The sequence below is a fragment of the Corvus hawaiiensis genome, chromosome Z (assembly GCF_020740725.1).
Source record: "Corvus hawaiiensis isolate bCorHaw1 chromosome Z, bCorHaw1.pri.cur, whole genome shotgun sequence".
Lineage (NCBI taxonomy): Eukaryota > Metazoa > Chordata > Aves > Passeriformes > Corvidae > Corvus > Corvus hawaiiensis.
In genome coordinates this window covers 4,045,467-4,071,921 of record NC_063255.1, presented here as the reverse complement: position 1 = coordinate 4,071,921, position 26,455 = coordinate 4,045,467, and the positions used below count along the sequence as shown (strand labels likewise).

General features: G+C 44.4%; 1 protein-coding gene across 2 annotated transcripts; it reads right to left on the bottom strand.

Moving 5' to 3' along the window:
* Positions 1-363: 363 nt before the first annotated feature.
* Positions 364-25,222, bottom strand: HTR1A (5-hydroxytryptamine receptor 1A). Of its 2 annotated transcripts, XR_007201084.1 has the most exons (3): positions 22,540-25,222; positions 13,482-13,486; positions 364-374 (listed from the first exon to the last, which is right to left on the bottom strand). XR_007201084.1 is itself a non-coding variant. In XM_048292623.1 (1 exon), the coding sequence occupies exon 1, from the start codon at positions 25,085-25,087 to the stop codon at positions 23,849-23,851; it is 1,239 nt and encodes a 412-aa protein (XP_048148580.1). In that variant the 5' UTR covers positions 25,088-25,222; the 3' UTR covers positions 22,074-23,848. The 2 variants fall into 2 exon arrangements, 1 of the variants encoding a protein (XP_048148580.1); XM_048292623.1 differs by lacking the exons at positions 364-374; positions 13,482-13,486 and having other exon boundaries at positions 22,074-25,222.
* Positions 25,223-26,455: the final 1,233 nt, after the last annotated feature.

Below are 26,455 nucleotides of genomic sequence, written 5' to 3'. Positions count from 1 at the left end.
CAACATGGACCCTCTGCAGAGGGGATAATTTCACAAAACTGGTATCCAAGACTTTCTGCAGATCAGGTCAGCCAACAAGAAGAATACTCTTCATAAAGTAATATTTAATAAAGGACAGCAAAAAAACCCCTGCTGTATGTGGTAGTTTAAAAGTAAACTGGTTGGAGAAATTAACCCCATTCATTTACCTTAAGAGAGATTTCAGGTCAGAGTTATAATTTAATAGAAAGATTACAATAAATGCAATGATACACAGAGAACTGGCTTAAACCCACAAAGTCAAACTGGCATGCTGTTGGTCAGTGATGGTCACAGTCCTGTCAAGCGGTTGCATCCTGTTGAAGTGATGGTCAGTCTTGTCAAAAGCAGTGGTCCTATGGAAGCTCTGGTCCTCCTCTGGATCTGTCAAGTGGTGTTGTCCCAAGACCCCAAAATCCGAAAGATTATATATGCTTAGGTTCAGGTGGGAATGCTCAGGACCTCCCCTGGGGCAGGGAGTTTTACACTGGATGATGTAATCCTGTGAGTCATGGGATACTTGGAAGTCCTTGATGCTCTGAGTTGTTGCCTATTCTGCTGGTGCCATTGAGTCCCTTACAGCCCATCAGCAGAAATGACCCCTCAGGATTGGTGTAACTGTGCTGGTGCTTCCCGGAGGGAGTTACCACAGCTGAGTCGTAGGTGTGAAGAAGAAGAAACACTACCCTGCCTTGCACTACCCTGCCTACCCAGCCTGTAGCCTGAGGTGTCTGATGTGCACAGGACAGCTCCTGAAAATGACCCATCATTAGCAGTTCATCAGAAATGACAGAGGGGAGTAGAATACACAGTGTGGTACACCCACGTAGTCCTAAACTGGCACCCTACTGTCCTGTAACCAGGACAATGTATCAGGCCTTAGGAATTGAAAAATAGCATGGGAGAACTTGAGGTCAGCTACGTTCTCCAAAGCTGTAGACAAAGGTTCCCAAAATTACCTCTCTAGGCAATGCCAGTGCACACTGCTGTGTGTTGTGAGATGCTAATGCCACTTCCCTCTCCTGTCTTCAACCTATTGTTTTTGTGTTGAAGAAAGAGCTGATTGCCTCAGAATGGGATTTACCAAATTCCAGACCTGGATGTCATAGCAGGACTCTGTGTACTTTCCTACAGGGTTTATAACATTGTAAATATGTTCAGGCACATTTCTCTTCCAAAGGACACAAGTGTTAATCTCATGTTATGGCAGAAGAGTGAAAACGCAGCCATGAGACACAAAAAGAAAGTTAGGCAGTTGCAGTCACATGTTCAATTCAAGATACGGTGGAGAGCGGGCTGTGTAACCAGAGCAGGACCTCCGTGTTTGGAGCTCAGCATCCGCGTGGGTGGTGTGTTCAGTGGCCAGTGTGGGTCTGCCTCTCTGTCACCACATTATTGCCCTTGGCTGCTGGCCACTACCTGTCAAGTCATACTGGTGGTGTGCCTGGTAACCTGTCCAGGGCCACCCTTCTGCAAAGCTGTGATGCTTGACAGAGGCCTTCCTGAAACCCCAGTGGGGCTCCAGAGGCAAGTGCAAGCTGAAATTCCCTATCAGCCTTAAATCAGGATGGGAGCAAGGGCCAGGACCAAACCCGAAGGAAAACCTGCATTTTCTACTGTTTATTTGCTTCATCTGTATTTGCATGATAAAAGAAGCCTGTACAGAGCTGCTTGGCATGTCTTGACAGTGGAAGACATGGTTGTGAAGGATGCTGCCATCAATGGTGTCAGAGGACTTTGGGATAGCATTTGCCCAAGAGATTGAAAAAATAATCAAATAAATGGCACTGATTAGCGGATGATCTGCTGCTGAATCCCTGTTTAAAATGCTGGTCCACCTTCCGAATGCTTCCCCTGTGTGCTGCATTCCATTTTGCTTAATAAATGAGAAGTGTTTCAAGATACTGCTCAAGAGCTTTTTCTCAGCAAGCTAAATGCATTTCGCTGGTGATTGAGAAAGCCTATTCCAGTCTCTGGCAGGAAATGACCAGGGCTCTTAGGTCAGACTGGGTAGAAAAGAATGACAGTCTCCTCATATTCAATCAGCCCCCAATTACAGTTTATCAGCAAGACAGCAGATCAGAAATGAGTTTTGTTACAACTGGAAATCTCTGCATCCAGCCATATGAGCCTTGGTGCTCCATATCTAATAAATAGCTCTTGGTATTTAGTTCCCCTGGAACAGTTAATCTATCTGATCTGTCTGCTTCTTCTTATGATCTAAGGTTTCTTAAAATGAGAAACAAATACCAAAATATCCATCCATTGAGAAATTGTTTGTTTGTTTGTTTAAAGTTTCAAGCAAAAATTGAAGCTTTATTCTTTAATGCTTATTCAAAAATTTACCTAATGTATTTCCCTTGACAGGTCAGTTTAGTCTGTGATGAATCTGTCATATTTTGAAAGCTAGATCTTTCCAGACTTGGCTAAAACTATGGAACTTGACATAGTAAGACTTCTTTTCCTGAAAGCACTGTGAACCCAGATATTATGGTATGTCTGTCTAGTTTGTTGAATATTTCTCTACAAATATTTTGTTTTCCTAAATAAGCTTAATTCCTTTTCCCCCTTCCTGAAACAGTTTTAAAGCATGTAAGGTGAGAAAAGGTTATGTTTTGGAATAAATGTCCTTATTTCTTTTGAAATAAAACTGGAAAAAGTAGCAAAATCTCCACTATTCAAGTGCAGGAAAGCTTTATTTTTTCTGTTAATTGCATATCAGTAAAAGCCTACCTTAATAATCAAACAGCAACATATTTCAGCTGCTGATGGAAAATTCCTTGCAGTAGCAAAAGTTTTACTCCTTGCTTTATGCATGGTGATACAGAGGTACACAAAACTGACAGGAACACACCCCAAAAAGAAAGAAGAAAAGTACAAGAAAGACTACGGAATTTAATTTAGAGACTTCAGTAACAGAGGGGTTTTTTTCTCTTAATCTCACAGTTTTGGACTACCTACCTAAAAGTGATGAAGCAGAGGCCAAAAAAAGTCTGTTTACTCAGTTAACTAATGTTTCAGGCATGCTTCATATGGGTATACACAGGCATGTTGTCTTTACTTAAATATGTTTATGCAAAAAGAGGAAAATGGAGATGGTTTTGTATAAATCTATTCCACCGCCTCTAGTAAATAATACATTGAAATGCATACTCCCAGAATATCATTTACTTAGCATTATTCTGTAAACCTATACTGTCTAAAATATTATTTAAAGCTTTTCTTTCTATACTTCTTGCAACTATCCAAGGGAAAAAAAAAACTTTCAAGAAAGGAATTTGTCTAGTGACTTAAGGTTTACTTCAGAATCTGGTCTTGTCTGTGGGCAAGAGAAAAACTACTTCTAATGACTAAAAATGCCAGCCTTCCCTGTCGGCGATTGAATCACAGACACAGACCGGCAGGGAATTTGAATCATTTATTCAAAGGAATGAGCTGGTTTTATACACTTTTCTACGGCACAGTATTTCCTTATATGGTGTGACCTGTACTGTGTTGCCACACCAGCAACACACTTTCTCAGTGTCCTTCTATGGGGTGGTCACTCGCTGTTCACCCGTCTGTCAGCTCCCCGCAGGCTGCTCTCCATAGGGCTCTGCCCTGTGACACCTCCTCCCCCCAGGGTCCAGTGGAGACAAGCCTCTGTGTGCTGCCATGTGCTCCTTTGTGTCACCATGTGCCTCTGCAGGCCGGTTTTACAGCTCACAGCCCAATTCTACCTTATAATTCTCCATATTCCCAACTTCAACCATTCTCTGATTTTGTGACCATAATGGCTGCAATTTTTCTTGAAATGGAGAATGTCTAGAATATAAATAAAAAATTCCTAGCTGACATGTTCACTGAGAGGTAGTATTGTGAGCACAGCAATCAAGGTACTTGGTGCCAAGGGCCATCTATCAGTTCTCAGGCAGAAGATAGGGTCTCAGGAAGGATGTTGGTACATCTCTATGTTCCACAGTGTTCAGCATCTGATGGGCCAGGAGGAAGCTTCAATATTCAGATCCTGCAGCAAAAATCACAGTATTTATCAATCCTGAGTGCGGGTCTTCCTCTGTCATGAACTGTCACAACTCCAGTGCAACTAATGAAACTGTGCCAAATTCGACCAGCTGAAGGATCTATTCTGGGTTTTGATGTAGGCAAAATGAGGAGCTAAAACTAGCAAGTTTCAGTTAAAGAATTGTTCCAAGTTTCTATTGTATGCTTTTTCTGAAAGAACTTTAGGCATGGTTGCACAAATGGACTCTTTCTTAGAAATAATTCATTTTTTGGGTGCAGAATATGCTCACAAACCATTAATTGGAACTTCTCCTATTCCATATATCTTTCCCCTCTCTCAGGCTTAGAGGGAAACAACTGTTGTACTACCCTTGACACAAGAATTTCCTAACTCTTCGTCTGGTCACAAAGAGTGTAACAGGCTCCTTCCAGCACTTTGTAGCTCATGTAGGGCCTTGATGGATGTGTTTCAGGTGAAATTTAGAAGGTGGAAGTCAGGGAGTGTTATGAATTTTCGTTTTAAAATAAACCACTGCCATTTTGTCAGCACTCCCTTTGAATGGCATGAGTATTTGTGCTGTTGCATCTGAGAGGGGACAGAAGGCCCGACGCTGGGTGGTAGAGAGTTGAGACATCTGATTATGGTAATTTTCTGGGGGTTTTTATGTTTTTTCTATTTTTCACTATTGTAGCAAAGAACAAATAGGGGTTCATTCCTCCTGCAATACTCAGCAATACTAAGACTGAGTGTTTTGAATTTTCCACGTAAATGTTCATGCTAACTGCTGACCTCCACTGGAAAAAGAAGAGTGTTTTATTCCCCTGGACTGTAGAGTTAAAGCAGCTGGAGTTTTTCAAAGGTGCCATTAGCAGGGATTGGACACCTCAGTTTTTAAATCAAATCTTGGTCTGAATGTCTGAGAAAGATGCAAAGCTCCATTATTCAAAGCTGTGCAGTTGTCCTTTGATCTATCACTGGTAATTTAATGCAGAACTTTGCTGGCTGTGGTGATTTTTTTTCTATTGCTGTTTCTGTTCTAAATGGCTTCTTGCTTCTGAGTGTTACATGTATTTTGGAACAGCTCTCCTTGAACTACAGGGCTGTAGAGAGCAAATTCAATGAGAGCAGAGAGCTGATTTGCTAACATAATGATTGCAGCTGCAGTTAAATGAAAGCTGCCATAACAATGCAGCAGCAATAATTCATTGATCACTTCTCAAAGAGAGAAAACAAAAACATTACTAATTTTGAGCTGGGTGCTTTTCACTTCTGACTGAGGAAAAATCATGCACCAGTGTATAGAAGAGGCTTTAAAACATTCCAGGGCAATGGTGCTGTTGAGGATCTTCACTGCTTACTGCACAGCAACTTGAAAAAGCAGCTGCCTGATGTTACCTTTCCATGCCCCATTTCACAGCAATTTGTGCATGGCAGGGAAGTCACGCTCACCACAGATCTTCATGGCAATTGCACCCTTGACTTCTGCAAGGCCAGATTACATTTTTCATCCTTTCTGACCCTTCTCAGTCCGTGAGAATTTTTCTTAAGAAGGTCCTAGAAAGGTCCCAAATTGAGCCAGGCTCAGATGCATTTGTCCCAGTGCTAGACTGCTCAGGTCATGGACAGGCTGCAGGATAGTGTTGCAGACTGGGGCCGGATTTCTTGGACAGTGTCAACATCAGTGACTACCCAACTCGTTGCTGTACACTTGGGCTATGCCTTTCCTTTCCTATGCTTCCCCTCCACCAGCCTTCAAATCCTTCCTCTTGCTTCACACATTGGAAAAAAAAATCTTAAGTAAGTGAGGGAAGAAGAGTCAGCCTGGAAAGCGGTAGGGAATTGTTAGTTATCCAAGCTGAAGGTCTGCCATATGAGCAACAACTGGTTTAAAATACAGAAAAATGCATGTCTGGCTTCTGCTGCGTAAGTGGTGATTTAGAAAATGGACCTCACAGTTATAGTTACCGATGTTTTTTCAGAAGATTCAGACAGGGCTGAAAGAAGCCCAGAACAGTTCAGACTCCTGGGAAAATTCTGCTTTTGAATAACTTAAAACCATAATTGTTTCCTGCTTATTGTTCATAGAATAAACATTAAAATAGCAGATACAGGCTGTTCATAAAGCCAAGTTGCCTTTAGGAAGTGCAGTCTGTGGTGACTGGTGTGGTGTGGAAGGAACAGGGTCTCTCCTGGGCAGGTGCATGGAGCTGACTGTGACCCTTTGGGCTCAGTGGGATGCATGAAGCAAGACCAGGGATCTCCAGAAACCTTCCCCCTGACCGTCTTCCAAGGCACACTGAGTGAATTACTCTACTCTAGGAGGTGGTGGCTCTGTCTGTTAGCACAAAGCTGAGCCCAGACTCGAAGGGGCTCTGGCAATCACAAACAGCACAGGGATGGATAGTGCCGTCAGTGAAAGGTGCCCAGCTCTGTGGCCCAAAAATTGTATCTTTGTAGAAAAATATGTTCATCCTCTTGTAAAACCTAAACAAGAGTCAGACATTGCCATCTACAAGACACAATAAGGCACAAGGAGAAATACACAGACCTTGGGAAGGAAGTATTTTGGCTGCTTGAGAAAAATGCCACCCTACGATGAACTCTTTTCAATCTGCTGGGGTGAGAAAGCCATGGTGCACAGAGATCCTGCTTCTTCCACTTTTTGCCTTCTTATCCTTTCCTCAGTCACATATAGTCACATACATGCACAGTTTTAATTTCTTGTGTTTATGTCCACATCTTGTTTGAAGTCCCAGTGAAACCTGTGCTTCATTCCCCTGACTGTACTACCTCTCTGATTTCCTCTTTACTTCCTGCCCCATGCAGCCACACAGTCTCCAAAGGGCTTGAGGTCTTTTGGTTTGGGTGTCCCACAAGCTGTAATGATGCATATGACATTTATAACTGGAATTGCAGGATTTTCATTATTACCTTATTTTGCCTTGAACATAGAAAGGATATTTTTTTTACAGAGTTTTAGTGTCATGTTCCAGACAAACTACTGGGTACTTTGGTTAGACATTCCAGTTACTGCGTTCTGTTGTCTTTGAAAATGTCACTTCCTGCATTGTATTCATAGATTAAATTAAAAATATTGACCACCTACTATGAGACATAAACCACCTACATCTTATTAAATCTAATTAAAAACATAATCAAAGAAGGCTTGAAGAATTCAATCTTACTAGACTCGCAGAAATTTCTTGCAAACAATCTACAGCCACAGGTTGTTGAGGTTCTAAATCATATGTTTTTGTGAACAATAATGTCTAGTTCTACACGTTCAAAGCAGATGTTTTCTTGATTTTATTTGTTTTAAAGTCCATTTCAAGAGCTGGGTCATTTAAAATTGAGAACTTATTCGGAGATGAGGGAAGAAAATACTGCACACTTACCTCCTATGCTGCATGACTAAGATGAAAAGGAAGTATATTTTCCAGTGTAAAATCTTGAAAGATGGATTGACTGGAATTGCTTAGTTGACATATGTAATTTTCCTTGTAAAATAAGTTGGTTAATTTTAAAAGCAAAATATTTTGATTACTTCATAAATAACAAACTCCACATAAATTATATGAAGTAATAATGTTTAGGAGGATTATTTTACAAAAATTTTATGTATTAATTAAATAAAAAATACTGACATATATATTTGAAAGGTTAAAAATTATTGTAACAATTTTTAGCATTTATACTTGTTCATTTTTCAGTCATGGTTTAAATGAATTGAATTGAATTGAATTGAATTGAATTTAACTGAATCACCTTGAATGTCTCATCCATTTGCTCTCAACTAGCTCATAACTGAGCCTAGACTCAGAAATGTATACACCCATCAAAAGTGAGCCAGTTATGACAGACAGAACTTCCCAAATGTCCCTTCCTCTTCAACCCCTTTTCTTCCAGAAAGATCTCACTTAGTGGAATAATTTCTGAGAAGATCTGTTGATATTTGTTTCCTTTTGAACATATTTCTACCTACAAAAAGTTGCTCTTGTTCCCCCTCCATTTAATTATAAATCCTTTCCTTCATGGATAATTACCCAATATTCAAGAGGCACCAAAGCTCTACCTCAACTCTGAATTTTCAAAGTGATTCTTCATTTTTGTCAGCAAATAAAGGTTTGGGGTATGCTATGTTTGCAACACAGAGTAGATTGCTAACAACCTGATTTTAAAAAGGAAAAATAAGGTCATGTATCATTATTCTGCTTTATATTTTTAGTCTTATCTCAAAAGCTACTGTACTATGTTCTTAATCCTCTGGGACTCATTGGTTGTTAACCATAAATTATCCTTATATTTATAACCTTTGCACTAAACATAAAGTGCCTCTTTTGTTTTTCTTTTGACATAATCTCTCCCTCCTTGAATTCAGCCTTTCAAAACGAAACGAAAATGACCTTAGTATTCACATCTATTGTGTGATTCCTTATCTATCTATTGCTAAGGTCTTTTCTAAATGACTAAAGCACACATAGGTGTTTAAGACACATACAATTGGAGGTGTCAGTATATATAATAATATAATATAATTTAAATAATATAAATATAATATATATAATAATATACGTGTCCTCCTCTTTATAGATAAACAAATGAAAGTCACTAGCCTAAATTAGTATTTGCTTCTATCTAGTCCCTCTCCTGCAGGTACAGTTATGCTTTATAGCTGGCTTACCAAAACCTAGCACAGAGCATGCTGCCATAGCATTATAACTGTTTACCCCGAGAGAATCTTCAATTCATTTTTATATAATCTATAATTTTTATAGATTCACTAGGAGAAAGCTAACCTTAGTTTTCTGAAAGAGAAATAATTAGGAGTCTGCTAGGTACCTATATCCAAAATATAGCTAAAATTTACTGCATGGTTCAGAAGTCTCTCCTTCTATTAATACTTGGAACTGATGAAGTTCAGGTTGCTGGTTAAAATGAGAGGGAAGATGTATGAGATCATCTTGTGGGGCAACAGGGAGAAACTAATGCACAGAAAGTTCCACCTGAACATGAGGAAGAACTTCTTTACTGTGCAGGTGACCATGCCCTGGAGCAGCTTGACCAGAGAGTCTGTGGAGTCTCCCTCACTGGAGATACACAAGAACTGCCTGGACATAATCCTGTGCCATGTGCTCTGGGATGACCCTGCTGGAGCGGGGAGGCTGTACCAGAGGACCCTCTGTGGTGCCTTCCAACCTGTCCAATTCTGTGATTCTGTGAATAGAGTGTACAATAAAATACATTCATATTGGGCTGTGCAAAGAATGCCCAGCTGGAGAGTAAACGTGTGCCTGCACTTGCCAGGTGTTATGTCAGACAGTTCCTGTTAAATGCTTTGCAAAACTTCTCTTTAGCTTGGTCTGTTGGTCTGCATCCAAGAAACAGACTTGTATGGATTTGGGCAAGAGAAAAAGGAGAAGCAAAGGGATAAGAGAATAAGGCTAATTATTCCATAGAAAATATTGAAGGAGACAAGCTGTAGTAGATACAAATGAACACATTTGAGACAGGAGATTTTAAAATTAACTATTTATGGTTTTTAAATATCAGATATGTAGATTGCAGATCTTTGCTTTACTTCCATAAGCCATGGTTTCAGTAAACACTCAGAGAAATTATGGTACAAAGGCTCAAGTGAAAAATTTATTCAATTCCTGGTCCACAAAGCCTGGGAAAAAGTTCCTAGCTCTCCCACAGAGCTCATACAAGATTTGCTGATTTTTTTTAATTTTATGAGGTACCTGAATATACAAATTCTAGCAGGACTAACAACAGATGTGGATGTAAATGGCCATTTTTAGTGCTGTTTCGGTTCAAGCAGGTTGATGTGGCTTACAGTAATGACCTGAGCATTTCTGATCAGCTACAGAAAAGTCTAACTCATATGGACAATATCTGCTCACTTTTTTGTTTCTATTTAAAAAAAGAAAATTGTAAGAATAAACCATCCCAACCCAAGACAAGAGAAATGTCTATTTCTAAATCTGTTTGCAACACTTCTAATACCGTCTTCTCATTTTTGTTGGCCTACAGCAATGCATATCAATGTAACAGTTGAAAGCCATGTAAAATCCCTGGTCTTCCCAAGGCCACCTGCCTTTCCAAAAAAAAGTTCATCCTCTGACCCAAGCAGCTGCACAAGGGATCACCAGTTGCTGGGGGGCAGCCAGCAGATGCCTGGGGTCACACACAACAAGCCCATGCACTGCTGTCTTTGTGCAAAGTTCTTCTGAAATGGAAATATGTTAAAAAAGAAGGTGAAAAAAGGTAATTTTTCTTCAGCAGTTCTTGTAACAATCATGAGTCACCAATTTTACAGCAGCTGCAGCCAGTATATGAAGCTAATGTGTTTATTCACATCACCATGTACCTGCACTGTGAGAATTACATGCTTTCCACTGGTTAAGTTTTGACAGATTTTTTCCCGACGACAGCCTGTTCTGTTTGTTTCATGCAAAGTGAGTAAGCTTTTACACTGTACATAACCTGGCATCATTAAATAAGCTTCATTGTCTTGAAGTCAACAATGATCTCTGATGTCTGAGACCGTAACTGTGCTGCTAGATGAGTTTATTCTTCTGTATTAAATGCTACTTATTTTCCTATTTGTTCCACGTTTCCTTCACATAAGAGGAATTGAATTTTGCCGGTGAAGGCTTATGGTGGAAAGCAGTTGAATTTGTTCAGGAGAAACAAGTCAAAATACCTCTGTATTGTATATTCAGAAATCTACAGAGACAATGGATCCTATTACAGTTTAATTATTAATCTTGATGGCCACACATTTCTGAAAGCCAAAGTAATACATTCATAAGAGTATCAAAAGAAAAAAAGAAAACCACACACACACAAAAAACCCCACCACCAAAAAAACAAAACAAAACAAACCACCACACACCAACATAAGATCCACAACCAGAAAAAATCCCTCACAATTTATCAATCTGTGTGCAGTGAATCACTAGCGGGCCATAAATTATGAAATGCTACAACTGCAGAACGTTACAAAAACATACAAACCTCCCTGTGAATAGGATAGGAATAAAATTGAAGAAGATGAAATGTAATAAACATTGAAAGTGAGTCAGCTTATAGTTGGTTGAAAATTAGCAATATTGTGTGACCCGTGGAAAAACAGTATTTGGATTATTTCCAAAGTAATAAGAGCATCTCAGCTGATTTTTAAGAGGTCTTAGGTTGTCCTTTGATTGATAAAAGCTATAGGGTTCCAATAGATATCACAGACCCAAGGTGAGCAGCACAAACACACACACAAAGAGTAAGTCTGACCAGGTATGCTCAGGTGCTTGCTCTGTTCAGTTCTTGCTGCACCTGCCAACCTGCTGCACAGACTCAGTGTTGGGGTGAGAGGCATGCATTAAGTGTCAGACTGCTAAATATAGAGCTGCTGAATTTACTGTTCTCTGGACTGGTCTGCCCTCATTATGGCACAGTTTATTTTGGCTGGCTGAAAAGGCTGTTGAAAGCCTTCAGCAACACTGACAGAAAGGGATGGAGTGGTTGGGCACACCTAGAGTGTACTTGAACACTTTGTGTCAAAAAAAACTATGTAGGAGAAAGTTTTGCTGCCTTTTCTTATTTACTTTTATTTTTATATTGCTAATAAGATCTTGTTAATAAGAATGTTCAAAGAAAGTTTGTACCATCCGCAGTGGCCAAATTACTGCTGCCACCCTTCTGCTATTGTTAAAAAGAATCTCTTCTAATCCTGAAGCAGAGTCTATGCTAAGTGGCACTGGCAATCAGCTGCACCCACAGGTGAAGAAAGGGAGATGGGCAATGTCACTGTTTGTAAACACCTACATACCAAACATTTAGAAGAAACTACCCAATGAGACATTTCCAAAGCCAGTGGCAATGCTCCAGCAGCAGGGAGAGGTGGGTGTTAAATCAGAATACTCATTAATAGCCTGTGAACAGAACAAAAAGATCTGAAAAATTCTCAATAATTTGTTCACACTAATCATTTCAGCTTTTCTTCTCAATAATACAAGTATCTCCACTTCAACTGCTGTATGAAAGTGCATAAGGAAAGCCAGTACTGCAAAAGTTCATTTTCCATACCTTCCTGCTCTGGAAACATCTCCTCCACCCCAAAGCTGCTAGTAGTAAAGTGTAAGTGAAGAGATCTGGGCTCTAACCAGCTTTCATTGTTGTAACTCATTTTAACCAACCTCTCTTAGGTTTGTGTAGGAGGGCACTTTTGATACAGCACTAGCTAGCGCAGATTTGACAAAGCATTCCTGGAGGAAGTACTGTTGGGCCATACATCAGCTGCCTAGTACAATGTTTGCAAAAAACTCCTTTTTGCATGGCACTGCAAATCCCATGAAAAGCAATTTTAATGAACTATAAACAGCCTTACCAAAAATTAAAAGAGAGGGACATGGAGGTTTAAATTAATGTTAAACTTTTAAATCATGCAACTGACAGACATCAGAGTACATCTGGGTACAGCAATATGAACGAGCCATTTGCATGTGGTGCCTTGACTTCCCAGGCAAACAAATGATAAAACACAATCTAAAGAGCTCTGTGTTCAGCTGCCATTCTAGGTGGAAAAATATTTCCCTTGGTTCTTTCTTTTTCAGCTACTTCCCTTAGAATCACCTTCTGAGTTGTACAATTTACAGATATAGCCATTTTTTACTAAAATATAACACTACAAAGCTGGACAGTGTAGCACATCCCTCAGAGTCTGCATCTGCTGGCGTAAAGATAGCCATGCAGTTTGGCCAACCTTATATTGACCCCGTCTGAGTTAATGTGGTCTGATTGCTTGTGTGCCAAGTCTTGCAGTCATAAGCCTTCATTCTTCATGTTTTTAGATGACACCAAGCTGAGTGATGCTGTTGACAAGCCTGAGGAATAGGATGCCATCCAGAGTGATGGAGGCCATCCTGAGCCACCAAGAAGTAAGAATATGTGAACCTCAGGAGGTTGAACAAGGGCAAGGTCCTGGAGTTGGGTTGGAGCAAACCCCAGTATCAATACAGGCTGGGTGGTAGAGGGATTGAGATCAGACCTGCCAAGAAGGACTTGAGGGAACTGGTTGTTGAAAAACTGCACATGACCTGGTGACAGCCACTCACAAGCCAGAAAGCCAAATGTGTCCTGGGCTGCATCCAAAGCAGCGTGGCCAGCTGCTGGAGGACCAGGGAGGGGATTCTGCCCCTCTGCTCTGCTGAGACCCCATCTGGAGCACTGCATCCAGCTCTGGAGTTCTTAGCACAGGAAACATATGGACCTGCTATAGTAGGTCTGGAGGAGAACGACAAAGATGATCAGAGGGATGATCTGTGAAGACAGAGAAAGTTGGGGTTGTTCATCCTGGAGAAAAGGAGGCTCGGGGAGACCTTATCACTCCCTACAGCTGCCTGACAGGAGGCTATAGCCAGGTGGGGGTCGGTCTCTTCTCCCAGACAATCAGCGACAGGACACAACCTCGAGCTGCGCCAGGGGAAGTTTAGGTTAGACATTAGGAAATAATTCTTCGCTGAAAGAGCGAATGGGCACTGGAAAGGTCCGCCCAGGGAGGTGGTGGAGTCACTGTCCCTGGAGGTGTTTAAAAAAAGGCTGGGTGTGGCACTCAGTGCCATGGTTTAGTTGATGAGATGGCATTAGGTCATAGGTTGTACTTGTTCTCAAAGGTCTGTTCCAACCTAGTTAATTCTGTGATTCTGTGATTCTGTGATTCTGTGATTCTGTGATTCTGAAACACTGGAGCAGGTTGCCCAGAGCGGTGATAGATGCCCCATCCCTGGAGCTCATTCAAGGTCAGGTGCAAAGGAGCTCTGAACAAAGTGATTTAGCTGAAACTGCCCCTGCCCATGGCAGGGGTGTAGGACTAGATGAGATTCTACTGCTCTGTGAAAATACTTACTGGATCCAGCTCCAGATAAAAATCTTTCATCTCTTAAGGGATGTATTCCAAGCTGTGGGATATCACAATCATGAAAAACTGAGCTGTAACAACAATTGCCATACACAGTGAGGTGAAATGCACACTTCTTTTTCCAGTTTGTTTTTTTTTTACAGTGTTTGCTCTTTATCAACAAGGTCATAGAGGTATAGTCCATGCGTGTGGGTAGAAATAGCTGTGTAAAACTGAGATTACAAAGGATGAGACTGACAAGTAGAAAGAGAGAAACCTGAAGAGCAACAGGCTCCTGGTTCAGTGCGGGGAGATAGCCCAGCTCCTGGTCTTTAACTGGCACTTAGCTAAACTATGTGACTCTCTCTTGCTTGGATTTAGTATTTCATCTGAATGATTCATTTCCTAATATTTAGCAGCAGAGTAGGAACAGCATTCCTTCCTGCCTTCCTTCCTTCCTGCCTTCCTTCCTTCCTTCCTTCCTTCCTTCCTTCCTTCCTTCCGTCCATCCGGTATGATAAGCCTTCTGCCTCTCATGATGGCCATGAATGTTAAGATGAAAAATGTTACTCTGGGAAAAGAATTTGGTACTTTTTCCCAGAGTATCCTGCTCCATCTACCCTCCTGAGATTTCTCACCAAAAATTCTGGTATGCAAAATTGTATATCCTGAGACACAGGAATTTTGCCTCAGGCATCACTATTGAGACCTGTTTCATGTGCACTATTATTAATTTCACAATTTTTATTCAATTATATACTTAATATATAAAACAAATAGTATAAGAACACTGTCAAAATGTTTTAAAAAATACAATTTTATCTGATTTTTTAAAATGTCAGCATGAATGATGTGTCTGATAACTGATGCCTACTTCATCTGACTCTCATGCAATTCATTCCTTCTTCCAGAGATTGACTCTATCCCTGGGTTGTTTAACATTTGAATTTCATCCTGCTGCAATACTTTTTTTTTTATTAAACTTATGTCTGGTTGAGGACAGGGATTAATTGCTAACATTCTCCAGCATTCTTCTCTTGTACGCACTGGAAAAAAAAAGGATTTAGATTCCTGTCAATTTTTTTATTTTATGGTGAAATAGAAGGAGAGAAGGCTGCATGGACTGTCCTGACCATTACTGACATCAAAGGATTAAATACATCTTGTTTGCTGTGCCTTGTGATTCCAATCACAAGAATATCTTCAAGCTTCAGGAACAGCACTTTTTTTATCAGTCTTTCAGGCTTTCAGGCAAGTTCAAGCCAAAACTCATTTCCTACTGGACCTGCTGCCTATCTCTTGCCCTTCTGACTGCGTCTTGATGAGCTTCTAAGCAGTCCCACAGCACAGTCAAATCACCTTCACCAACAGGGGTCAAAAGTGCTACCATGAAGTAATTATCTCAATTACAGAATCACAGAATCATTAAGGTTGGAAAAGACCTCCAAGACCATTGAGTCTAATTTTTGACCAATCATCACCTAGTCTAAATTAGATCTTCTCTAGTTAGAACTGACTTTTTTTAAGTATTTTTTTTTAATCTGAAATAAATGCATTTTTAAAAATTTCAAATTACAACTTCAATATACAATAGAAATAGCTGCTTTTAGATTCTGAATTTATGCTTCCTCAGATGATCCTTTTTTGCTTTTTTACCTGTTTCCTCAGGAAAAGGAGGATGAAGTAGCAAGCAGGGAGAAAGATTTTGTTTTCTTTCTTTATCATCTACTTAAAGGCAAAGAGTAAGTGGACCCTAATATTGATCTTTGCAGTATTCATGCCAGGGACTTCAGCTGTCGTACCTGTATCTTAACCTGAATAGCTCTTACATTCTGGTTTTATTTAGAATTTCCTTTGGAGGACAATGGCAGTCAGCTCTGAAGCTATCAGTGCCTTGACCTCAAGAGTAGGACTGCCTGGCTCAGGATGTATCGACCAAGAGTACGATGAGCTGCACTCCCTGCGTGACACTCTGGGAGGAATCCGAGGAGCTTGGTTTCACATGCAAACTCTTCAATTCTTTGGGACTTGAATGCAACAAAGACAAGATTTATGAGTGAATTATTTTGCTCTCTATTTCAGTCTACTCTGTGTTACATAATTTCACTTCACTATTACTGCTACTAACTTATGCATACCATGAGTCCTAAAATTCACCCAGAAAATGAAAGAAAATATTCGATCGCTCCATAAAAAGAAGCTTTCCACTCAAGGAGAATGTTTATCGTAACCATTTGTACTTGTTGAAACACAGCAGTAAAAGTTGATTGAATTATGAATGAAGTAACAACCCCTTTTTCCTCTCTTTTTTTGTCAAAATCTGGAGGAAGTTCTTTGAACAAAATGCAATTATTTCTTCTTCCAAGGTATATGTCACTATCCTTTGCCTTTTCATTTTTTAGTAAAAAAAATGATACTGAAAATGAAAATGTTTCCAAATCGAAGAGGCAACTCATGACTTGAAATTTAGATATTAGAGAGAAATAAATGCATTCTATGTGACATATCAGAAGGCTGTTGAAGTTCTCAACTTGTTGCCATGCAGGTGCATTTATGACTACCTCATAACCCAGTGCTAATTTTCTCTCTCAGCAAGTTATCACTTTTGTCTTCAGCAGCTCAATAAAGTCTCCTAGGGCACCAATAGACTGATTTGGATATTGCAAGTAAATAGGAAGCATTTTTTATTTACAAAATACTTCAATTCTACATGTAATTTATGTATTTATTATTAAATTTTTTTCATAAATACTGTCAAGTTAAATATTCAGATATGCAAGGCACTTTCAGTGGGAATGATGCACTTTTCTATGGCTATTTTTGCATAATTTCATAATGTCAATATTAAAAATGTGTTATGGGACATAAACTGTGTCTATCATAAGTCACTAAACATGGCTGCTACTTTGTATTGCTTGAAATATTTTTCTCCATCGAATGGAGAAAATCTAAGTAAGACTAAATGTTATCTGTCTTTCATTTCAATAACTCAAATAGTCTTTTTATATTGTTACAGTAACCTTTTACAACAAATCACATTCTTTTGTGATACTGGGAAAACTTGTAACATGCTCAAAAACATTCCACATACATTGACTTGAATTCCATCAGGAAGCATTGTTTTTCCTGCCCCTTCTAACAAAGCCACTGTTTTTCGTAATAGTAAGGAGGTTGATGGAGAGAGAGAGAAAACGATTGGTCTCTTCTGTCTCCCTTGCTGAAGCTAGGCTAGAAATCCCTGAAAATCTGATTTTTTAAAAAATTCTATGGAACTGGAGATGAAACTAGGGCTTCAAAGGCAGATCTCACAGCAATTTAATAGTAGTTATTTGGAAATCTAGAAAACTTTTACCCAGCAATTTTGAGCAATTGACTGACTTGTGAATGGGAAATGGGGGAAATAAATTCTGAGGGCTACTGAAAACTACATTTTCAGGCAACTAGCTCAAGGATTTTCACAAAATTGTCTGTAATAGAAGTATAGTGGGTGAAATTGCCTCTTTGATCTCTATGGTATTTTGATTAAATGCGCATGCACTTAACTATGTCACGATAAGACAGCATGTCAGCTGGCTCAAGAAATAATAAACTGAATTCATGTCTTCTGCAATTCTTCTGAAGACAACAGTATTCTTCAATGGACAGACTTGATCCAATGAATTTGCTGACTTTTTTTTGTTTCTCGGGTCTGGGAAATAGGCAATGGATAAGCATTAGAAGGCAGATGGAAAAGAGCTACTGGCTTGCACAAAGATGGCTGTGGTTCTTAGCACTAGGTACAGTAAAGACAAAGAGCAAAATGTGCTGGGGGCAATTTTCAATGGGCACTTTGACCAGATTAGACTCTCTTTGGCTCAGTGCTGGCCTGGCCTGAGGTTTACAATCATCTGCCCAATCTGAGAGAGCAGCTGTCTCCATTTCAGGAGTGTAAGTTTCTGAAACTGTGTTTCAGTGCCAAGCCTCCTCCATGAAATCAAGCTGTGCTGATTCTCTGTCCTTAATGCTTTCACTTTCTAACTGCTTCTTTCTTGCCTTGTGGACACTGAAATTTCAAAAAAACTCCTCTAGAACTAGTCCCAAAGACTATCACCAGCTCTTCCCCAGGGCTTTTACCTGCAGTTTGCCCAAGTTTTCACCACTTCTGGGTAGACAGGCAAAGAGGCTGGAAGATGATGGCAACTGAATGCCATCAATTTGAAGGCAACACCCAGCCAGTACTTTGTCTGTGTGAGACGTGACTATTCCACAATCTCTGCCTGAAACTGGTCTGCATAAAGGCAACCAGCCAAACTTGAGTACAGGAAGCACCTCTGAGTGTGGTCCACGTGCTGTTTTGATTGGTTTGGGTGTCTTTGAATCCAAACCACCTTCACTTCCCCTGGAAGCATTCTTCCAAAGGCCAACTAGAAACTGTTATCTACTGAGATCTTTACTTCAAAGACATGTTTGCATGTAAAATTTAATATCTTTCCATATATTTCACAACTCACTCTGGTTCAAAAGACTTATGCTTGGACCATAGCAGTTCAAGCAGAAGACCATTGTATGTATTTTCTTTTGGCACCGGATAGTTTAAAATCATAGCCACTCATTTTGGTATCAAACTGAAGAAGGACATTTTTTCTCTGAGCCACTTCAAAGAAAAGAATTCAGTGTAAGCCTCACCAAGCAGGTTTCACTTTAAAGATTGGATTACACATGGCATTCACTAGTGAGGATATGCATGAAATGGTATAGCATATGCTATATGATACTCACTTCAGTCCATTCTGTACCAGATCCATTAGGCCTGTGTCTGCCTACCAAACCAACCACAGTAGGGATGCCAAGAGGTACGAACAAGGTACAAGTTAAAATAGCCCACAGAAAACACCTTTATCTACATCATTCTCATTGCTCCTGTGCATGTAAGCTGTGGTTCAGCAGTGGGTCTAAATAGCTTTGAAATGTGAAAGTCGATTTGAAAGGATTATATTGACTCTGCTTAATAGCAAAAGATGCTTCAAGTGTCTTCTGGTACAAACAATAAAAAACCCACTACATTAGGAGCAAATACTGACCTCTGCTTGTGCTGGCTAGCGTTTTCAATACATGACTCTTGTACCTTTTTCAATTTCTGCCTGTTTGGTTTTTTGCAAGAAATGTGGGTTTTTTCTTTTTTAAGACCCTCACTATATTCAACCATAGTTCTGTGAGGATTGGAAAAACTATCTCTATGGCCATGTGCCTCTGGTTTTTTGCGGGGGGCAGGGGGGGTTGTATTTGTAGGATTCTGGGGTTGGGTTGGGTTTTTTGTAGCCCTATCAAAATTTTTTCAGGTTTAGTAATTTTTAAAACATTTTATAATCCATCTGTTTTCTATCCCCCATCTTCATTCTTCTGGACAATGCTGACAGTCTGCCAAACTAACTTGGCACAGACATTTGCAAGGCTGGAATTTGTGGCCACATTCAAGTACAGTTCTCTGTGTGCCTGAGCATTTTTTAGACAAGAGAGGTAAGAAAATACTAGTGAATCTTCCGTCACTCACTGCCCAAGTCAAGAAATTAGCCCATTAAGTTATATAGTTTAGAGTACATTCTTGCTGTGGAAAGGACCGTTCACCAAAAGTTTTTTGCTTCCAGTCCAACAGAAAGTATTTCATGCTGTGGAGTTGCCCCTGAAGTCACACTAGTCACTCAGAGAGAACACGAGCTCAGCTGTGGGCAGCAAGGTAAGGTGAGGCTCATAGCGGCATATACCTAAACAGGGAGATCTGGACTGAGATCCAAAAATACAGAAGACACTGCATTTTCCAAAATTCTGAGACATGTGATCATTTCTAGATTTTGCAAAACACCAATAGGACTGTTCATGTGCTACGTGACAGCCATTTTGGGTATTCTCCAGCCACATATAAAGGGGTCATAGTCACCTCTACTGTTAAAACTGAATCTCTGTTAAAACTGGGAAGCTATGAAACAGAAATTCACTTGCATCATCATTTTGTTTCTTCTCGCTGGTGATGAATATCTTATCTGTGTGTTTTAGTGCAAGATTCGCAATGTTGTCCTGAGAAATGTTTGAAACTGCAGATTCTAGAGATCAGATTTTTTAACTATGAGGAGATTTGGGGACATTGGTTTGAGGGGTTTTGTTGTTTTTGCCAGCATGGTGCTGTCAGGATGGGACTAAGAGGAGAAAGAAAGGAGTATCAAGCATTTTATGTTGAAAATTTCTATTTAAACAGATGAAATTTTATCGTCTCAAAATCTGTTTTGCAGTTTGGACCAAACTAACTTAAGCCTACATGCCTTTCCTTATTCCTGCATGTTCATCCTCCTAGTCCCAACCATAAATACAGTTGGCCAGTGTAAGTATACTTCAATTGCTCTGCCAGCACGTCTTGTCAGATGTGTGATTCAGTCCCAAATTCAGCCTCAAATGGAGCCAAAGAGCAGAAAAATTTAAAGTTATGAAATTCTCTTCTTGTTTTACAGCAGTCTAAAGCGGCATTTTTAAGGAAGATAAGGTTAAAGCCTTTATATCTGTGCTCGTCTAAGATATTCACAATTGACTCAAGTTGTTTAAACTCAATTTTCTGTGGCTCTGTTTAAAACATAAAATCTTTTGCTTGCTATTTGGATTTTTCTTTATTCATTGCTTGAACTTCCATAGAATGTTTAAAACTGAAATTGACCTCTCTAAGCTCTGAGGAGATTGCTCATTAGTGTAGCAAATAAAATACTGCAACTAACCACAAATATTGATTTAAAGCAAAATTGATTTCTCCCTTAAAAAAAAAACTAGGTTTGCTGGTTGGATTTGGTTTGGTTGGGGTTTTTTTTCTTAAATTGTAGTAGAAATCAAATTAAGAGTTTGAAAATCGCAGTGCATAAACAAAAGCTCTATTTTTTAAAGCAGGTCGTTTCCTCCACACTACGGAATTTATTGCAAAGGAGAAAAAAAAATAAAGAGACAACAGAAGGAGTGAAAAACTTAAAACTGTTGAGAGAAACAGTCCCACGGAGGTCTGGGCTGGTTCTTCCGCCGTGGCTGGTGCAGCGCCGCGAGGTCGGGAAGAAGGAGGGGGATGCGGTAGGAGTCGCGGATGGTACCGTAGATGCCGCCCCGGCGTTGGCGACTTCGGGGTCCGGCCCGTGTGGCCATGGCACGGTCCGGAGAGCGGCAGAGGTGAGAAGCTGGTGGTGGAGGGCGCCGAAGCAGCGATGCCACGCGCCGCCCTGGCGGATCCCCTGCCCCGGGGAGGAGGGCAGGGGTGCGGGGCCGCTCCGCCGCGTCCTGCCTCGGAAGGACCGAACGGAGACCGCGCGGGGAAACGGGGGGCAGAGGTGGAAGGGAAAGGGCGCGTGTCGCCTGCTGGTGCCAGCCGAAGGGAGTTGCGCTTCCAGGCTCCGGGGCCTGGAGCCGGAGCAGGAGCAGGAGCCGGCGCGCCTGGGGCAAGGCGACCCGCGGCATGCGTTCGAGGGTGCCCTCGTAGCCCCGCCATCCGCACCCCTGAAGCGCGGGAGGGCCAAGTGGATACAGCGAGCACGGAAGGGGCACCCCTCTGGCGGCCCTGTCTCATGCGGCTCGGGGTGTGCTCTGCTTCCAGGTCCTGGGGCTCTCGGCGAAGTCGCTTGGCCCCGTCCCGTCCCACCCCGAAGTCTGGAGCCAGACCCCGGGGACAGCGGGGACCCTGCGCGGTCTATTGTGCTGGACCGGAGGGCGACCACGCTTTCCCAGCTGGGATCGTTGCCGACGAGTTTACAGGAAGGTTTACAGAGAAAAAAAAAAGTTACTTGGAAAAAGGCAAAACGTCCAGGAGGCGTGGAGTCGGCAGGATTCAAAGAAGGAGGCACAGAGGAGGAGGCACATCCTCCTGTGCTGAGCACAGCAGCAATCCCCCCGCTCCCGTCCCGGCTCCCTGCCCTAGGGTGCCCGGCAGCTCTGCCCAACCTCACCCCAGCGGGGTGCTCCCAAAGTCATCGGGTACCTGAGCCCTCAGGAGAAGTTTCGTCTCCCTAATCGCTCCAGACTAACTCCTCTGACACTGACACTTAGAGAACATCTAGGACGCGTGTGGTTAGGAGTGATCAAAGAAGAGATAAGATCAAAGATCACTTTAATTGCGAAAATGAGGCCAAATAAGATTTTTCAGAAAATCAGCTGCATATCCGAGGTTGTCAAAAGCACTGTTTTCGTTTAATGTAAGCGGTTGAAGTTCAGAAATTACTGGACACTTACATTCACGTGACACACATATTTCACATTCCCTTTTACTTACAAGCAACACAGATTACACAAAAATAAACAGGAAAAATATATGTGTGTATATATATATATATTTGGTCAAGCATTCATTCCAGGCAACCCGTCGCAGGGGTAAGCGGCAGCCGGCCCAGTGCCTACCCCTCCTTCCCGGGCCGAAAGCGGCCCCAGGTGCCGGCCGCAGCCGGAGGGAGAGGCATGGGCACGGCAGCGGAGGGGCAGGGGGGCAGGACGGGCAGAGGGGCTGTGCGGCGGGCAACGCAGTCCTGCCCCAGCCCCGGGCCAGGCGGGGAAGGGGACGTACACCGGGTTTCCCGGGGCCAAGAAGCTGGGCTAGCGGCAGAGCGGGGACTCTTTGCGAGCAGAGGCTTACAGATCCGCCGCGGGGACCGGCCAGGTCAGGCAAGGAGAACCCTCAGGACACTGCCTTCTTCTGGCCGTGGCTATCAGATTGCGGGGAAGGTCGTGCTTACCCTCGCCGGGACTCGCCCGGAAGAGGAGAGAGCCTGTCCCTTTCCAGTCTGCGCCGAGATGCTGTTTTCCCCACTTGCGACTGCCGCTGGCTGATGCTCTCGGCCCCTCCCCTACCGCCACGGAGCACATGGCAATGTTTTGGTTGATCGGTTTGGATCGTTTTGTTGTTGTTTGTCTTTCTTTCTCTTTTTTTTTTTTTTTCCCCCGAGCGAAATGTGCCGCAGCTGACTGCCTCCGAAGCAACCGCAATGTCTCAGGAGAAACTTTCAAGCGGCTTACGGAAGGGAAAAAAAAAAAAAAAAAAAGAAAGAAAACGCTACTTCGCAGGCTGCTTAAACTCCCTGTGCCGTTGTGTGCGCGGTGAACTCAGGGACAGTCGCATGGCGCCAAGCCTTTCCTTGCTGGGAAACACTCGGTCAAAGGCATTTAAAAAAAATAATCCCCATAAATCTCCATGTATAATGAGGCGTGCGGTTGGGGTTTTAAGTCCCATCAATTCCCTCTGTTGTAACAAAGGGAACCCCGGTGAACTGGAAGGTCTTAGCATACCAGGAGAGCTGTCAGGCACACGTAACGCAGACGGGGACATTGCTTTAAGAACTTTGCAAGATTACCAAACACGGGTGCTTTTCCCCCAAGAACATCCACTTGAGGGTTTCACAAACAGGGAAGCAACGCGCCCCAAACTCCTTCCTCCGCTCGAGGAGTCGCCTTCAGCCCCCATACTCACACTGCCAGACCGAGGTCGGACTCAGTCCACCGCCGTCGCCTGGTAAATCCAAGAATAATCCCCAACACGGCGGTTTCCTGCATAGGGTGGTTTTGTTTTACCGATGCTACTCGGGCAGACGCTGTGGTTTACAGCCACCACAAGCAACGACCTGCAAACCCTAAGTCTACCCAGAATGATGGAGAGTGGGAGGGAGGCGGGAGCGCCGGCACCCGGCAACGGAGGCCCGGAGAGACGAGGGCGGCCACGGAGCCCTGCCGGGCTGGGCGTCCCCAGCGGAGCCCTGCCCTGATCCGGGGGGCTTGTCCAGCGGGCGTAGAGAGAGTGACTCGGGCGCGCTGCGCGGAGCGGGGAAGCCGGAGTCCCCCGCCCTTCGGACGGCGCTGCGCAGGGGCTGGGCGGGGGCACACTGCGGCTCGGGGCAGGCGGGTGGAGGAAGTAACAGGACCCCGCTTGCCCCGTCCCGGAGTGGTGGGCTTCACTGCCGGCAGAATTTGCACTTGATAATTTTCTTAAAAGCACTTTGGAAGTCTTTGTTGAAATAGGCATAGATAATGGGGTTGAGAAGGGAGTTGGAGTAGCCCAGCCAGTTGATGACTGCCCCCAGCCACTCGGGCATGTAGCACTTACTGTCACAAAAGGGCAGGACCAGGGCCACGATGAAGAACGGCAGCCAGCAGAGGATGAAGGTGCCCATAATGATGCCCAGGGTCTTGACAGTCTTCCTCTCCCGGGACAGAGCCATTCTCCGTTTAGCTTCCGTGTTCTTCTCGTTGCGGCTCTCGAAGGAGGGCGGCGGTGGGGAGCCGCACGCCTCGCTGGGTAGCGGCAAGTGAGTCTTGGAGGAACTGTTGCAGTGCTGGACCTCGATGATCTCCAGGGCGGTCCCGTCCTGGCCCTGCCGCACCGCGCCGTTGACACAAGCGCCGGGTTTGGGCTCTACAGTCCGCCGCCAGCCCTTGCCGGGCTCCCCGTTGCCTTTCTTCACGGTGGCCGGAGAGAGGGTGAGGCAGGTGTCGGCGATTTTTTTCTTCTCTGCTTTCTTGACTGTCTTGCGGATCCTAAAGCGTGCCGCCTTGAAGATGCGACCGTAGAGCACCAGCATGAGAAGAAGCGGAATGTAGAAGGCGCCGAAGGTGGAGTAGATGGTGTACCCGTGGTCCTTGCTGATGGTGCAGGCGTCGGGGTTCGAGCGGTCCTCCGGCGTCCTCCAGCCCAGCATGGGCGGGATGGATATCAAGAAGCCGATAAGCCAGGTCAGGCTGATGAGCACGGCCGCCCGCCGGGGAGTTCGCTTGTTAACATAGTCGATGGGGTCCGTGATGGCCCAGTACCTGTCCAAGGCGATAGCGCATAGGTGCAGGATAGAAGAGGTGCAGCAAAGCACGTCCAGCGAGATGAAGATGTCGCAGGTGACCTGCCCCAGCGTCCACTTGTTCAGCACCTGGTAGAGGGCCGCCATGGGCAGCACCAGCACGGACACCATGAGGTCGGTGACGGCCAGCGAGCCGATCAAATAGTTGGCCACGGTTTGCAGGGAGCGCTCCAGGGCGATAGCTGCGATCACGCAGGCGTTGCCACTCACGGCGCACAGGATAAGTGTGCCCAGGAGCAGGGAGGTGAGCACCTGGTAGCCCAGGGTCACCTCGGCGAGGCCGGGGCCGCTTGTTTCCTCGGGGGAGCGCGCTGGGGAGGTAGTGTTGTTGGCCACATCCATGCCGGGCGGGGGGGCGGGGGAGGGAGTCGCTTCAGGAGATAGACATGGGAAGAGGCGCCGGTCACTTGTGCGCTCCCCTGGCAGGAGGCATCGGCGCCCCGTGCGGTTTGGCCACGCCGGGCACCCCCCGCTCCACCACCCCTCCCTCCCCTATATAGCGCGGCGGGAGGCGGCCGAAGCTCGGAGGACGGCGGCTGGCGGAGCCGCCCCGCGCCCGCCCATCCCCGCCGCCTCTGCCCAGCGCGCAGCCCCGCGCGGTGGGGGCGGCCCTCCTGCCGCCGCTTGCCGAGATGCTGCCCCTCGCTCTGCCGCTCTCCCGCGCCGTTCCTCCCTGCTCTGCCTCTCCGCGCTCCCCTTTCTCCCTCCTCTCCTTGCCTCCTTACCCTCGCCCCTCCTCCTCCCCGTCCACTCCCCACCCTCCGCCCCTCCGCGGGGGTCTCGCTGGGTCGCCATCGTCGGGTGGGCGCGGATGTCATTCCCCTTCGTCCCCACCTGTTTGGAGGGACACCGCAGAGAAACTCTCCACGACTCCCCCTCTTACCCCCGCCCTTTACAAATCGTTCCGCAGCTCCGCGCCCGGCAGTGGTGGCTCTGGGCTATCCCGCAGGACCAGCGCCGAGGCGGAGGGGAGACAAGGGGAGAGGGAATTCTGTGAGCGGGCACTGCTGGCTGCGGCGCGAGGGCAGCGCACACCCGGGCTGCCTGGGGCTGGGGTGCCGAGCGGGCGGCGCTGGAGGTGTCGATCGCCACCTGCAGGCAGGCGGTGGCCGCCCGAGGGCGCGGCGCCCGCGGGACTCGGCCGGGCACCGCCGGCGCGGGACCGGCCTGGCCGTGCGGCTCGGCGCTCGCCTGCCCGGCCGCCGCAGCGAGCTGCCGGGGCTGCCCGGGAGCGGCACCAGCCATGCAGGGGCAGAGAAGCGGGAGCGCGGCCGGCAGCGCTCGTGTGTGTCTCGAGAGGGACCCCTGTACAGCCCGACAGGGCTCCCACTCGGCCGCTGTTGAGTGCTGTAGCGATGAAAGCCCTGTTGGGATGATTCATGCCGTCGGCCCAGCGCCCTGCCGTCGAGGGCTACGAGCCGGTGCGCAGCTGCCCGCCCGCCCGGTTCCCCGTAGAACGGCGATATTGCTCCTCGGCCCTCCCGAGAGGCGAATGACGGTACAGCGCACTAGTGAAATGACTGTCCTCTCACGACATTAACAACCGCGACAGCAACAAAAATAAGTGGTAAAAAAGACTGAAAAAATCCCAAAACAATAAAATGTTGTAGGTTGTAGTTCAATCCGATAGGAGAGGAAAAAGGCTGTGTCTGAAAGTGAAATGAGAAACATCACTGAAAGCAATCTTAAATAAAAAAAGTGTCAGATTGG

Bases quoted from the DNA above. Each gene is read 5' to 3' on its own strand.
- HTR1A (XM_048292623.1), bottom strand. From the start codon at position 25,087: ATGGATGTGGCCAACAACACTACCTCCCCAGCGCGCTCCCCCGAGGAA.